Here is a 14323-nt window from a genome sequence, read left to right as displayed (position 1 = left end):
AAGTCTTCGTTGGTTGTATTTCATAATGGTTACCTTAGGCGAGGGGTATTTTGTCCAGTGGCAATTCACCTGTCAATCAAATGGTCTGGATTGGGATGCAACTTGTTTTTTTTACATGCAAAAAATAGATACAAATTGGTTAGTTATATTTAAATGTGATTTGTCTGCAAATGCTGCATGTACTATAGATATCATGTGTAGTCTATATTCCTGCACATTTCTTTTACATTGCAGATACAGGATTTCGTTTTGGACTAGTTGTTTGATAGCCAAGCCATTTATACGTCGCTTGGCATAGTCAACATGTAATATTGCTAGGCATAGAGTTAGTCAAAATACATGATATCACAAGTAATTGTGCCCTTAAAAAACCTGCACAGACACTGTGATGGTTACAGAGTCCTAGCTGTTCCCAAACAGATGAAGCCTTAACCTGTGGCTTGACTTGGCTGTCAATGGTTGTGTTGATACAACACTACAGTAACACCTGCCAAATGTAGCCCAAGGACAATGGGAGGGAGGGTTTTTCAAGACCTTATGTTAGCTGGCAAAAAATATGACTTCCTTTTCAGTCCTTTATAATTGTAAACCATGCAAATGAATGGCTGGGTGATATGGAAAGGGCAATGACCAGAAAAAGGAGAGTAGCGTCAAGGAGAGTTATTTAAGGATAGTTATTTAGTTGGACAGTCTATATCAGTCATTCATTATGGGGGTACTTGGCTATTACCCTTGCCCTGCACTGGTCACTTCTGTTCTATTTGAACAAGGGCTTTTCACTAAGCCCCCCCCCCCTCCTTACCCTCTTCAGTGCCACCAGGCCACATGTGTGTCTCCCGGTCTGTCCAGCTGCCACCTGCTTCCCAACCTCAACCCCAGGCCCACACAGCCGACCTCGGCAGATGTCCGAAGAGTGGACCAAAGGAGGGGGGCAATGAGGCCAGGGTGACATACTGAAATTCAGAAAGGGAGGGAAAGATCTAGAGACAAAACCAGAAAGAAATAGGGTAGCGATAAAGACAGAGGGGGGGGAGGTAGTAAAGAGAGTGAGAGACTGTAAGTGCATCCTAGCATCTTTGTGACCCCTGGACAAGTATCCTTTGTAGATTGGATTTCTACTCTGTTCTCTCTTACTAATCGACGTGGACGGAGCTGAGCCTTGAGTGCATGGCTGTGCATTTGTCCATGTTATACCGTTCTTCTCATTACAGATAATGGGGAATTCGTACGCAGGGCAGCTGAAATCTTCTCGCTTCGAGGAGGCCCTCCACAACTCCATCAAGGCCTCACTACGCTCCAGCAGTGGAGACCCACAGCCCATCTTCACTCAGCTATACCTGGAGCCAGACCAGTATCCTGGCAACATGGATGGTACTTCTCTCTGTCTGCATGGCTCCATTCTCTGTCCTCAAGGTCGTTATGTATAGAAACAGTACAGAACACTAGCTATAGCCAGCTGACTCATTCATTAGTGGATCATAGATAACAGAAACACATAGAGAAAAAAAAACCTGTCTTTCTCTGATCGTTATGTTCAATTATGTTAATGATAACCAGTTGAGTACGACTTGAGAATTAGTCATTACATGATACCCACACACACAGCAAATCCATATCATCTCACTCATTTAGTTCTCTTGAAGAGAGGTAGACTTGAAAGTGGCCATGATCATGTGTTATGGGTTTGTCCTTCTCTTGAAAAAGGACTTGCAAAGCCTCCGATCTCCTTCTCCTTGCCTTTTGTCTGGCATCTTCACTCCAGGAGAATTTATTGTGTTGTGCGACGTGGTGTATGATGGGGACATTATGTCTTATTGGGTCAGATATCAAGTCCAAGGTGGACCTGTGCATGCCGTGCGGCGGGGAGCCTAAGGGTCAGGATCTGCTAAACGGCCAGGCCTCTAACGGTCTGGAAGAGCTGGAGGAGGAGGACGACTCTGACACCAGCAGCCCCCCGCTGCCCTACCTCCACCAGGGCCCTGCGCCCGACGGCTGCTGCACCATGGACGGTAAGAGCCTCAAACATCTCATACTCCTTTTGTCCTGGGAACCCCCGGGGATTCAAATCCTTGCTAAAAAACAACAGATCTTAAGAACACATTCTCTACTTAGGAACACCACATGTTTGCAACAATATTCACCATGGTATGTTCCGATGTATCGCAGACATCTATACAGACATTATTCAGCAAGCTGACGACGATAATACTAATTCCAGTGAACGCGACCATGGTACGTGTACTGTGGTGTTGTTGTGGATGTTTACTCCCGAGCTGACTGTTGTTCTGTCTCTTCTTCTCAGGGTTCTGTCAGGCTGGTAAGGACCTCCGTCTGGTCTCCATGGCGACAGAACCGATCGAAGTCCCAGTTGGCTTCAAGCTTGTCGGTGCTAAATCCTCCAGCGTCCCAGAGCACATCCTGGTGTGTGCCGTGGACAGGCGCTTTCTGCCTGATGAGAACGGGAAAAATGCACTTTTAGGTCAGTCCGTCTCTCTGGCCTGATATACTGAGGTAGACATTTGAGTATTTTACCCGCTCAGCTTAGATGAGTCATCGGAAAGGCTCGATTTTTACCACCCTCCATACTGTAGCTTGCAACTAGTTTTGATTACTGTTGCAATTAGCATTTGGTTAACCTGTGCTGTGGCCTCCTAATGCCACATTGAATTGAACAGCTTATTTTAGCTGTTCATCAATGTTTGGCGATAGAAATATTGACATAAGACTATAATGTATCCTTATAATATGTCCTCTATGTTATTGTGTGTGCAGGGTTTTCAGGGAACTGTGTTGGCTGTGGGGAGAAGGGGTTCCGGTACTTTACTGAGTTCTCCAACCACATCAACCTGAAGCTGGCCACGCAGCCCAAGAAGCAGAAGCACTTAAAATACTACCTGGTGAAGAACTCTCAGGGTGCTCTGTGCAAAGGACCCCTCATCTGCTGGAAAGGTGAGATGTCTCTCTGACCCTATTTGCATTCATTTCACACACTTTCTGCAACACTTTACATTGAATTTCTCTTATACCTGTGTTGTAACACTGTAATTACACTAGTAACATTGTATGTCGCTACAACATGACTGGATGTTGCATAGTAGTTTAGTAAATGGTTACCCGGACTATTTACATTGTGTTCCCCCCCCAACCCCTCTTTTACGCTGCTGCTACTCTCTGTTTATCTTATATGCATAGTCACTTGAACTATACATTCATGTACATACTACCTCAATTGGGCCGACCAACCAGTGCTCCCGCACATTGGCTAACCAGGCTATTTGCATTGCGTCCCACCACCCGCCAACCCCTCTTTTACGCTACTGCTACTCTCTGTTCATCATATATGCATTGTCACTTTAACCATACCTACATGTACATACTACCTCAATAAGCCTGACTAACTGGTGTCTGTATATAGCGTTGCTACTGTTGTTATATTTCTCTACACACACACACACACGTGTACCCCCCTATTGGTTAGAGCCTGTAAGTAAGCATTTCACTGTAAGGTCTACCTACACCTGTTGTATTCTGCGCACGTGACAAATTGACTTGGATTTGATTTGATTTAAAATGCATTATAAATGCATAGTAGCCTAATGGAGTTAAGTGTTTTTTGTAATAACGTTTGTAATAACTAAAATGTGGTATTGGTCTGGGGCTATATTTGTTTTATGACCCATCAATATACAGTATATACAAAATGTATCATTGACTGATTCACTGATATGTTTCCAGCTCTATTTTAAAATGTTATTTCACCCTCCTTTTCCCCAGACTGCAAGACGCGCCAGTTCTCCAATAGCAATGTGTCCACCTCCAAGCCCAGTTCCTCATCCTCCCTGAGTTGCAAGGAGAATGGAGGCACCAACGGACACATCTCTTCCCCTTTCTCCCTCTCAGGTAGGACACACACACCCTCCTCTTCCCCTTTCTCCCTCTCAGGTAGGACACACACACCCTCCTCTTCCCCTTTCTCCCTCTCAGGTAGGACACACACCCTCCTCTTCCCCTTTCTCCCTCTCAGGTAGGACACACACACCCTCCTCTTCCCCTTTCTCCCTCTCAGGTAGGACACACACACCCTCCTCTTCCCCTTTCTCCCTCTCAGGTAGGACACACACACCCTCCTCTTCCGCTTTCTCCCTCTCAGGTAGGACACACACACCTCCTCTTCCGCTTTCTCCCTCTCAGGTAGGACACACACACCCTCCTCTTCCGCTTTCTCCCTCTCAGGTAGGACACACACACCCTCCTCTTCCGCTTTCTCCCTCTCAGGTAGGACACGCTCATGGCAGTCGACTCTGTCTCAGGTTATAGTGCAGTTATAGTGCTCATTCAGTGTGAGATCTAAGAGGGACGAGGCAAAATGAATGGCAAATAAAACAAACTGTAAATTGAGAAATCGTGTGACTAAACTAAACAAAAATAAGAAGAAACTGGACTATGAAACAAAGATCAATTATATAAAGGATGATGGTAAAAAGCTTTGGAGCACCTTAAATTACATTTTGGGCAAAAAGGCAAACTCAGCTCCATCATTCATTGAATCAGATGATTTATTCATCCCAAAACCCTCTATTGCCAACTACTTATATTTTTTATTGGCAAGAATAGCAAACTTGGGCATTAAATGCCAGCAACAAACTCTGAATGAATAATAATGGCGCCGGAGGGGATGGCTGCCATTTTACAGGCTACTAAACAACTGTGCTATTTTGTTTGAAACTTATTTTGGACACAAATTTGCTGCTACCATCTCTTATGACTGAAAAGAGCTTCTCGACATCAGAACAGTGATTACTCACCTCAAACCGGACAAAGATTTTTTCTTTAATGAGTCCGACGCAAAGGATATACTGCTTTCCGGAGACCAGGCCCAAATCCCCGTCGTTCACGTGAAGAAAAGCTGGAGATACAGAGGGAGAAGGTCAGGGTCTCTTGTGAGGATTCGTAGGCGAGTGAGTAAATCGCCACTACCATCGGTTCTATTGTCCAACGTGCAATCCCTGGAAAACAAACTCGATGATCTACGGTCGAGACTATCCTACCAATGGGACATAAAAAACTGCAATATCTTATGTTTCACCGAGTCATGGCTGAACGACGACACGGATAATATAGAGCTGGCTGGGTTTTCCATCAATCGGCAGGACAGAGCAGTTACGTCTGGGAAGACAAGGGGCGGGAGTGTGTGTCTATCTGTCAATAACTGCTGGTGCGCAATGTCTAATATTAAAGACATCTCAAGGTATTGCTCACCTGAGGTAGAGTACCTCATAATAAGCTGTAGACCACAGTATCTACCAAGAGATTTATCATCTATATTATTCGTAGCTATCTATTTACCACAGCAAACTGATGCTGGAACTAAGACTGCACTCAGCAGACTTTCATGCAGGCAAACTTAAATCTGTTTTACCTAATTTCCACCAGCATGTCACAGGTGCAACCAGAGGAGAATAAAAATCTAGACCACCTTTACTCCACACACAGAGACAGATGCAAAGCTCTCCCCCGCCCTCCATTTGGCAAATCTGACCATAATTCTATCCTCCTGATTCCTGCTTACAAGCAGACTAAAGCAGGAAGAAGCAGTGACTCGCTCAATACGGAAGTGGTCAGATGACGTGGATGCTACGCTACAGGACTGCGTTGCTAGCACAGACTGGAAGATGTTCCGTGATTCAGCCAATGGCATTGAGGAGTATACCACCTCCAGTCAACGGCTTCATCAGTAAGTGCATCGAAAACATTGTCCCCTCAGTGATCGTACGTACAGTACATATCCCAACCAGAAGTTATGGATTACAGGCAACATCTGCACCGAGCTAAAGGCTAGATCTGCCGCTTTCAAGAAGCGGGACATTAATCCAGACGCTTCTAAGAAACCCCGCTATGCCCTCCGACGAACCATCAAACAGGCAAAGCGTCAATACAGGACGGTGATTGAATCCTACTACACCGGCTCCGACGCTCGTCGGCTGTGGCAGGGCTTGCAAACTATTTACGAACTACGAAGAGAAACCCAGCCGCGAGCTGCCCAGTGATGCGAACCTACCAGAAGAGCTAAATGCCTTTTATGCTCGCTCCGATGCAAGCAACACAGAGCACCAGCTGTCCCGGATGACTATGTGATTACGCTCTCTGTAGCCGATGTGAGCAAGACCGTTAAACATGTCGAAATTCACAAGGCCGAGGGCCAGACGGATTACCAGGGCGTGTAGCCATGAAGTGATTTGAAAGGCTAGTCATGGAACAGGTCAGGTTTTCTCCCTTGAGGGTACTACCTGAGGTTGCCACTGGAGTGCACCCTTGGGTAACTTCTAGTATCCAGGTGACCCTGATTGGGCTTATTGGGATCACATGCTGGATGACTATTTAGGTACCTCTGTGGACTGGGCCAGTTGCTCAGTTCTCATGTTTTGTTCAGTGTTATCGTGTGCCCTTGCTTTGTTGTTTTGCTATGAAGATCTTGAGTAAATATTCTGGATTTACCCTTACCTCTGCCTGCTGTGTTTCTCTGCACCTGGGTCCGAGTTCGTACTAGCATTAACGTCACAGTAGACTGTTCTCACTGCTACCGCATGACAAATGGAACCGTAGTGCCAAGTCTAGGTCCAAAAGTCTCCTGAACAGCTTTTATAAGACGGCTGAACAATTAATCAAATGGCCACCCGGACTATTTACATTGGGGGGGGGGGAAAGAATGTTGAACCAGATACAATGCTATTTCACAACTGACTCTCACCACGCTTATAGGGAGGGGCACTCAACATGTGCGGTACTAACACAAATGACTGATTGGCTGACAGAAATTGATAACGATATGATTGTGGGAGTGGTTTTGTCATGCATCTTTTGACATTATCAATCATAGTCTGCTGCTGAAAAAAACGTGTGGTGTGGCTTTACATCCTCTGCTACACTTGAAGTCGGACGTTTACATACAACTTAGCCAACTACATTTTAAACTCAGTTTTTCACAACTCCTGACATTTAATCCTAGTAAAAATTCTCTGTCTTAGGTCAGTTAGGATCACCACTTGATTTTAAGAATGTGAAATGTCAGAATAATAGCAGAGCTTTTATTTCTTTCATCACATTCCCAGTGGGTCAGAAGATTACATACACTCAATTAGTATTTGTGGGGTGGCAAGTAGCATAGTGGTTAGAGAGTTGGACTAGTAACTGAAAGGTTGCAAGATCGAATCCCTGAGCTGACAAGGTAAAAATCTGTCATTCTGCTCCTGAACAAGGCAGTTAACCCACTGTTCCTGGGCTGTCATTACAAATTAGAATTTGTTCTTAACTGACTTGCCTAGTTAAATAAAGGTAGCATTGCTTTAAATTGTTTAACTTGTCAGGTTTGTAGGCCTCCTTGCACGCACACGCTTTTTCAGTTCTGCCCACAGATTTTCTATGGGATTGAGGTCAGGCCTTTGTGATGGCCACTCCAATACCCTGCCTTTGTTGTCCTTAAGCCATTTTGCCACAACTTTGGAAGTATGCTTGGGGTTATTGTCCATTTGGAAGACCCATTTGCGACCAAGCTTTAACTTCCTGACTGATGTCTTGAGATGTTGCTTCAATATATCCACATAATTTTCCAACCTCATGAAGCCATCTATTTTGGGAAGTGCACAAGTCCCTCCTGCAGCAAAGCACCCTCACAACATGATGCTGCCACCCCTGTGCTTCACGGTTGGGATGGTGTTCTTCGGCTTGCAAGCCTCCCCCTTTTTCCTCCCAACATAACGATGGTCATTATGGCCAAACATTCCTATTTTTGTTTCATCAGACCAGAGAACATTTCTCCAAAAAGTACGATATTTGTCCCCATGTGCAGTTGCAAACCGAAGTCCAACTTTTTTAAGGTGGTTTTGGAGCAGTGGCTCCTTCCTTGCTGATCAGCCTTTCAGGTTATGTCGATATAGGACTCGTTTTACTGTGGATATAGATACTTTTGTACCCGTTTCCTCCAGCATCTTCACAAAGTCCTTTGCTGTTGTTCTGGGATTGATTTGCACTTTTCACACCAAAGTACATGAATCTCTAGGAGACAGAACACGTCTCCTTCCTGAGCGGTATGACGGCTGCATGGTCCCATGGTGTTTATACTTGCTTACTATTGTTTGTATAGATGAATGTGGTACCTTCAGGCGTTTGGAAATTGCGCCCAAGGACGAACCAGACTTGTGGAGGTCCAAAAAAGAATTCTGAGGTCTTGACTGATTTCTCTTGATTTTCCCATGCGGCACTGAGTTTGAAGGTAGGCCTTGAAATACATCCATAGGTACACCTCCAATTGACTCAAATGATGTCAAATCGCCTATCAGAAGCTTCTAAAGCCATGACATCATTTTCTGGAATTTTCCAAGCTGTTTAAAGGCACAGTCAACTTAGTGTATGTAAACTTCTGACCCACTGGAATTGTAATACAGTGAATTAATCTGTCTGTAAACGATTGTTGGAAAAATTACTTGTGCCATGCACAAAGTAGATGTTCTACCGACTTGCCAAAACTATAGTTTGTTAACAAGACATTCGTGGAGTGGTTGAAAAAACGGGTTTTAATGATTCCAACCTAAGTGTATGTAAACTTCCGACTTCAACTGTATATCGTGAATTAAGAGTTAGTTACCTGTCTAACAGAACCGAGGGTGTTCTTTTATGGAAGCCTCTCTGACGTAAACCAGGTAGAGTTTGGCATACCTCACGGTACCTGCCTTGACTTTATTCTTATCAATAACCTACCACTAGCATTGAGTAAAGCCTGTGTGTCCACGTGCGCTGATGATTCGCCATTGTATACGTCAGCAACCACAGCAAGTGAAAACACTGCTATACTCAACAAAGAGCTGCTGTCAGTTTTCAAATGGCTGGCAAGTAATAAACTAGTCCTAAATATACAAAAAAAAGCTTGAGACAAATCATTCACTAAACCCAAAATCTAATCTAAATGTTGCAATGAATAATGTGTCAGTTGAACAAATTGAGGAGACTAAACTGCTTGGTGCAACCCTAGATTGTAAACGGACATGGTCAAAACATATTGATGCAACGGTAGCTAAGATGGGGAGAGGTCTGTCCGTGATAAAGCGCCACTCTGCTTTCTTGATGTCCCAATCGACTAAACAAGACCTACAGGCCTTAGTTTTATCACACCTGAACTACTGCCCAGTTATATGGTCAAGTGCCATTAAAAAAAGAGCATAAGTAAATGACTGGTCTCAGAACAGAGCAGCACGGCTGGCCCTTAAATGTACAAGGAGGGCTGATATCGATAACATGCATGTCAATCTCTCCTGGCTCAAAGTAGAGGAGAGATTGACTGAACCACTACTTGTCTTTGTGAATTATACTAAGCAGTGTCAGGGGAAGGCCCCAAAAAATTGTCAAAGACTCCAGTCACCCAGGTCATAGACTGTTCTCTCTGCTACCGCATGGCAAGCGGTACCAGAGCGCCAAGGCTCCTTAAACAGCTTCTACCCCCCAAGCTATAAGGCGGCTGAACAATTAATGAAATGGCCACCCGGACTATTGAAAGCAGCGAACTGTCTCTTCAAACATCTAACACACAGCTCAGACACTTATACATACCCCTACAAGACATGCCACCAGGGGTCTCTTCACAGTCCCCAAGTCCATAACAGGCTCTGGGAAACACACAGTACTACATAGAGCCATGACTACATGGGACTCTCTTCCACATCAAGTAACTCAAGCGAGCAGTAAAATCAGATTAAAAACACACACACGTGTTACGCCCCTGAAAACAGGGGAGAAATAATCACGAGAGTGATACGGTGTTGTATTCTCAATTCAACGTTTAGTTCAATGAGAAAAGACCGCGATTTTCCCCAGGAATATGGGTGGAGACCAGAGCAATCGATCTCCGGCTCATAGATTAAGAGCATTTCGTAGATGACAGATGAACACTTTTAGGCACCACAAAATAAAGTAATCAATATATGTTTACACATTACTCTCACAATTCGTACCCTTTGACAGATTTGAACTTTAACACAATTATATGAATGTTATCCATCTCTATCAACTAATACTGAATGCATCTTTTTAACCTTAGATGTTTTAAGATCCTCACATACTATGAACTTACTAATACTTTTTAATGTATAACAGGCTATGAATATTTCCTTTACCCTGTTACACACGCACACACACATACTAAAATACTTAACCTGATGTGTTAGCTGTGCTGATACTCACCATTGGCATGACTTCAGTGTCCTATCTCCTGACACTGACCTTGAGCTACGTCCTGCTCCCAGTTAGGTCATCACGCTCTGTCAGGGAAGGGTAGTGGTTTGACACAACACCCCTTCTCATCTCCCCTCCCTCCCTCCCTCCTTCCCTCCCTCCCCTCATCTCCCATCCCTCCCTCCCTCTGACCAAGATTACATCTGGCTTGAGTGTAGAGTGTCTGTGTTTGTTTACAAAGCATTGTTTTGTTAACCAGGACTGTCATGGATTACTTGTTCTAATGGAACAATTGGATTGAGTCATTATTGTTGATTTGTTTGGAGAGATTTTGGTTAAAGCAATTTGACAGGACCCAACAGTCACCCTGTGCTCTTATTACCTTCCAGACTCCCCTCCTACCAGGACTCCCTCTGCCGCCTCTGTGTTCTTCTCAGCCCAGGACCTGGCCCGAGACTGCAGCTTCCTCAAGCCTTTGGTCTCTACCCCTGGGGGCAAGACTCTACCAATAGGTACAGCTCTTCTTCTATCAAATCAAATGTTATTGGTCACATACACGTGTTTAGCAGATGTTATTGCGGGTGTAGTGAAATGCTTTTTTTCTAGTTCCAACAGTGCAAGTAATATCTAACAATTTCACAAAAATACACACAATACACACAAATCTAAAGTAAAGGAGTGGAATTAAGAATACATAAATATTTGGATGAGCAATGTCAGTGGCATAGATTAAGATACAGTAGAATACAATACAGTACATACATATGATATGAGTAATGCAAAATATATAAACATTATTAAAGTGACCAGTGTTCCATTATTAAAGTGGCCAGTGATTTCAAGTCTATGTATAGGTGAAGTTGGAAGTTTACATACACCTTCGCCAAATACGTTTAAACTCAGTTTTTCACAATTCCAGACATTTAATCCTAGTAAAAATTCCCTGTCTACGTCAGTTAGGATCACCACTTTATTTTAAGAATGTGACATGTCAGAATAATAGTAGAGAGAATGACTTATTTCAGCTTTTATTTCTTTCATCAAATTCCACGTGGGTCAGAAGTTTACATACACTCAATTAGTATTTGGTAGCATTGCCTTTAAATTGTTTAACTTGGATCAAACGTTTTGTGTAGCCTTCTGCAAGCTTCCCACAATATAGTTGGGTGAATTTTGGCCCATTCCTCCTGACAGAGCTGGTGTAACTGAGTCAGGTTTGTTGGCCTCCTTGCTCGCACACGCTTTGTCAGTTCTGCCCACAAATGTTCTATAGGATTGAGGTCAGGCCTTTGTGATGGCCACTCCAATACCCTGCCTTTGTTGTCCTTAAGCCATTTTTCCACAACTTTGGAAGTATTCTTGGGGTCATTGTCCATTTGGAAGACCCATTTGCGACCAAGCTTTAACTTCCTGACTGATGTCTTGAGATGTTGCTTCAATATATCCACATATTTTATCTTCCTCATGATGCCATCTGTTTTGGGAAGTACACCAGTACCTCCTGCAGCAAAGTACCCCACAACATGATGCTGCCACCCCCGTGCTTCACGGTTGGGATGGTGTTCTTCGGCTTGCAAGCCTCCCCCTTTTTCCTCCCAACATAATGATGGTCATTATGGCCAAACAGTTATATTTTTGTTTGATCAGACCAGAGGACATTTCTCCAAAAACTACGTTATTTGTCCCCATGTGCAGTCGCAAACCTTAGTCTGGCTTTTTTATGGTGGTTTTTAAGCAGTGGCTTTTTCCTTGCTGAGGGGTCTTTCAGTTTATGTCGATATAGGACTCGTTTTACTGTGGATATAGAAAGTTTTGTACCCGTTTCCTCCAGCATCTTCACAAGGTCCTTTGCTGTTGTTCTGGGATTGATTTGCACTTTTTGAACCAAAGTACATTCATCTCTAGGAGACAGAACGTGTCTCCTTCCTGAGCGGTTTGACGGCTGCGTGGTCCCATGGTGTTTATACTTGCATACTATTGTTTGTACAGATTAATGTGGTACCTTCAAGCATTTGGAAATTGCTCCCATGGATGAACCAGACTTGTGGAGGTCTACAATTCTTTCTGAGGTCTTGGCTGATTTCTCTTGAATTTCCCATGATGTCAAGCAAAGAGGCACTGAGTTTGAAGCTAGGTCTTGAAATACATCCACAGGTACACCTCCAATTGACTCAAATGATGTCAATTAGCCGATCAGAAGCTTCTAAAGCCATGACAACATTTTCTGGAATTTTCCAAGCTGTTTAAAGGCACAGTCAACTTTGTGTATGTAAACTCCTGACCCACTGGAATTGTGATACAGTGATTTATAAGTGAAATAATCTGTCTGTAATCAATTGTTTAAAAAATTACTTGTGTCATGCACAAAGCAGATGTTCTAACCGACTTGCCAAAACTATAGTTTGTTAACAAGAAATGTGTGGAGTGGTTGAAAAACAGGTTTTAATGACTCCAACCTTAGTGTATGTAAACTTCTGACTTCAACTGTATATAGGGCAGCAACCTCTAATGTGCTAGTGATGGCTATTTTAAAGTCTGATGGCCTTGAGATAAACTGTTTTTCAGTGTCTTGGTCCCAGATTTGATGCACCTGTACTGACCTCGCATTCTGGATGGTAGCGGGGTGAACAGGCAGTGGCTCGGGTGGTTGTTGTACTTTTTTTTTTTACCTTCCTGTGACATTGGGTGCTGTAGGTGTCCTGGAGGGCAGGTAGTTTGCCCCCGGTGATGCGATGGGCACCACCCCCTGGAGAGCCCTGCCTTTGCGGGCGGTGCAGTTGCCGTACCAGGTGGTAATACAGTCTGACAGGATGCTCTCATTTGCGCATCTCTAAAAGTTTGGGGGGGTTTTAGGTGCCAAGCCAAATTTCTTCAGCCTCCTGAGGTCTGTGTGGGTGGACCATTTCAATTTGTCAGTGATGTGTAGGCTGAGGAACTTGTTTCTGGATGACAATGTGTTAATCTATTGTATGTGTAATTATATCTCTATCGTATAGATATTGTTACCTCACAACATCAGCTTTAAAGTGTTTTACAGCATGGTACATTATATATAAATAGTAATATTATGCAGACATGCCACATGTGCAATAAGCTTTAGCCCATGTATTTCTAAGGGTCAGGAAATAGCCCCAGCATCACTTCTGCTATGTGCCCTGGTCTGAGTAGGAGAAGGACCTGTTGCCTAGAAACAGTCTTTTTTCACGTGGCCAAGCATAGTCCAGATGGAGCTGTGGTGTGTAATTAGCCTCTTCTACTGACTGGAGACACACACACACTCCTCATCAATACTGAGCAGAAAATCCCTGTAATGACTTTTTAAAACCTGGCTATCCATTAGCTCGTTTACAAGGTTGAAAGATGGACAGGCATGGCCTACACATACCAATCAATGTGTTAGCGTAAATGCACACGCAGTGAATCTGAGACTGGAAAGTTCCCCATCAGTTCATTGGCAATAGGAAATCAATAGCTCAGTGTTAGGTGGCCCTAAATCATTCTTATGTATTGTTCAGTCTCTATATTAGGAAGATATTTTTCAGGACATTTGGTTTTATTTTGTAAATATCAAATACATATATTTATTTACTCTTTATTTACTATGAAGAAGATCTAAGCACGCACTTCCCGTATGGCGTCTCTCAGAAGGCTGTCAAAACATTATCTTACGAAAGTTAATTATTTAGCGTTGAACCATTTGAAAAGGAATTGTGGTGAAATGCATCAATAATGTACGGTGTGTCTGTCTGTGTAGTACCCATGGCTTTAAGAGTGAACGGGCCGACCAACGGACTGGGTCCAGACGGCCAACCCCCTTTACTGAGCCCCTCTCCGGTGTCTCTGGGACCCCAGGGACAGGGGTACAGAACCTCCGACCTAGGAGACAACCCTGGTGAGCTCCACATTCGACTCCCTAACCTCGGTGACGTTAAACATACACAGGAAATGTCTGCTTGTTGTGTTCCTGTTATGGGTGAATTGCAATACATATTTACTATTCCGATTCCAATTTAATGTTTCTCTGCACCTGCTTTTTCTTTTTATTACAAATCTTAGTTTCTGAAATATGAAGTAGAATGTAGTATAATTGCTCATAGGTCAC

The 14323-nt window shown here is 43.6% G+C and overlaps 1 protein-coding gene across 2 annotated transcripts in view; it reads left to right on the top strand.

Moving 5' to 3' along the window:
• Window positions 1–14323, top strand: part of LOC112226774 (GREB1-like protein) — an 81244-nt gene that overhangs the window by 44378 nt on the left and 22543 nt on the right. For both annotated transcript variants that reach the window (XM_042308126.1, XM_042308127.1), the window contains exons 3-9: window positions 1212–1371; window positions 1824–2009; window positions 2303–2479; window positions 2773–2949; window positions 3775–3900; window positions 10611–10733; window positions 13976–14113. In XM_042308126.1, coding sequence (XP_042164060.1) covers window positions 1215–1371; window positions 1824–2009; window positions 2303–2479; window positions 2773–2949; window positions 3775–3900; window positions 10611–10733; window positions 13976–14113 — 1084 coding nt within the window. In that variant the 5' untranslated portion in view covers window positions 1212–1214. The remainder of the gene's footprint in view (window positions 1–1211; window positions 1372–1823; window positions 2010–2302; window positions 2480–2772; window positions 2950–3774; window positions 3901–10610; window positions 10734–13975; window positions 14114–14323) is intronic.

Source organism: Oncorhynchus tshawytscha, linkage group LG28 (assembly GCF_018296145.1).
Source record: "Oncorhynchus tshawytscha isolate Ot180627B linkage group LG28, Otsh_v2.0, whole genome shotgun sequence".
Lineage (NCBI taxonomy): Eukaryota > Metazoa > Chordata > Actinopteri > Salmoniformes > Salmonidae > Oncorhynchus > Oncorhynchus tshawytscha.
Note: the sequence above shows the minus strand (reverse complement) of the source record. Positions and strands in the feature narration are given on the sequence as shown.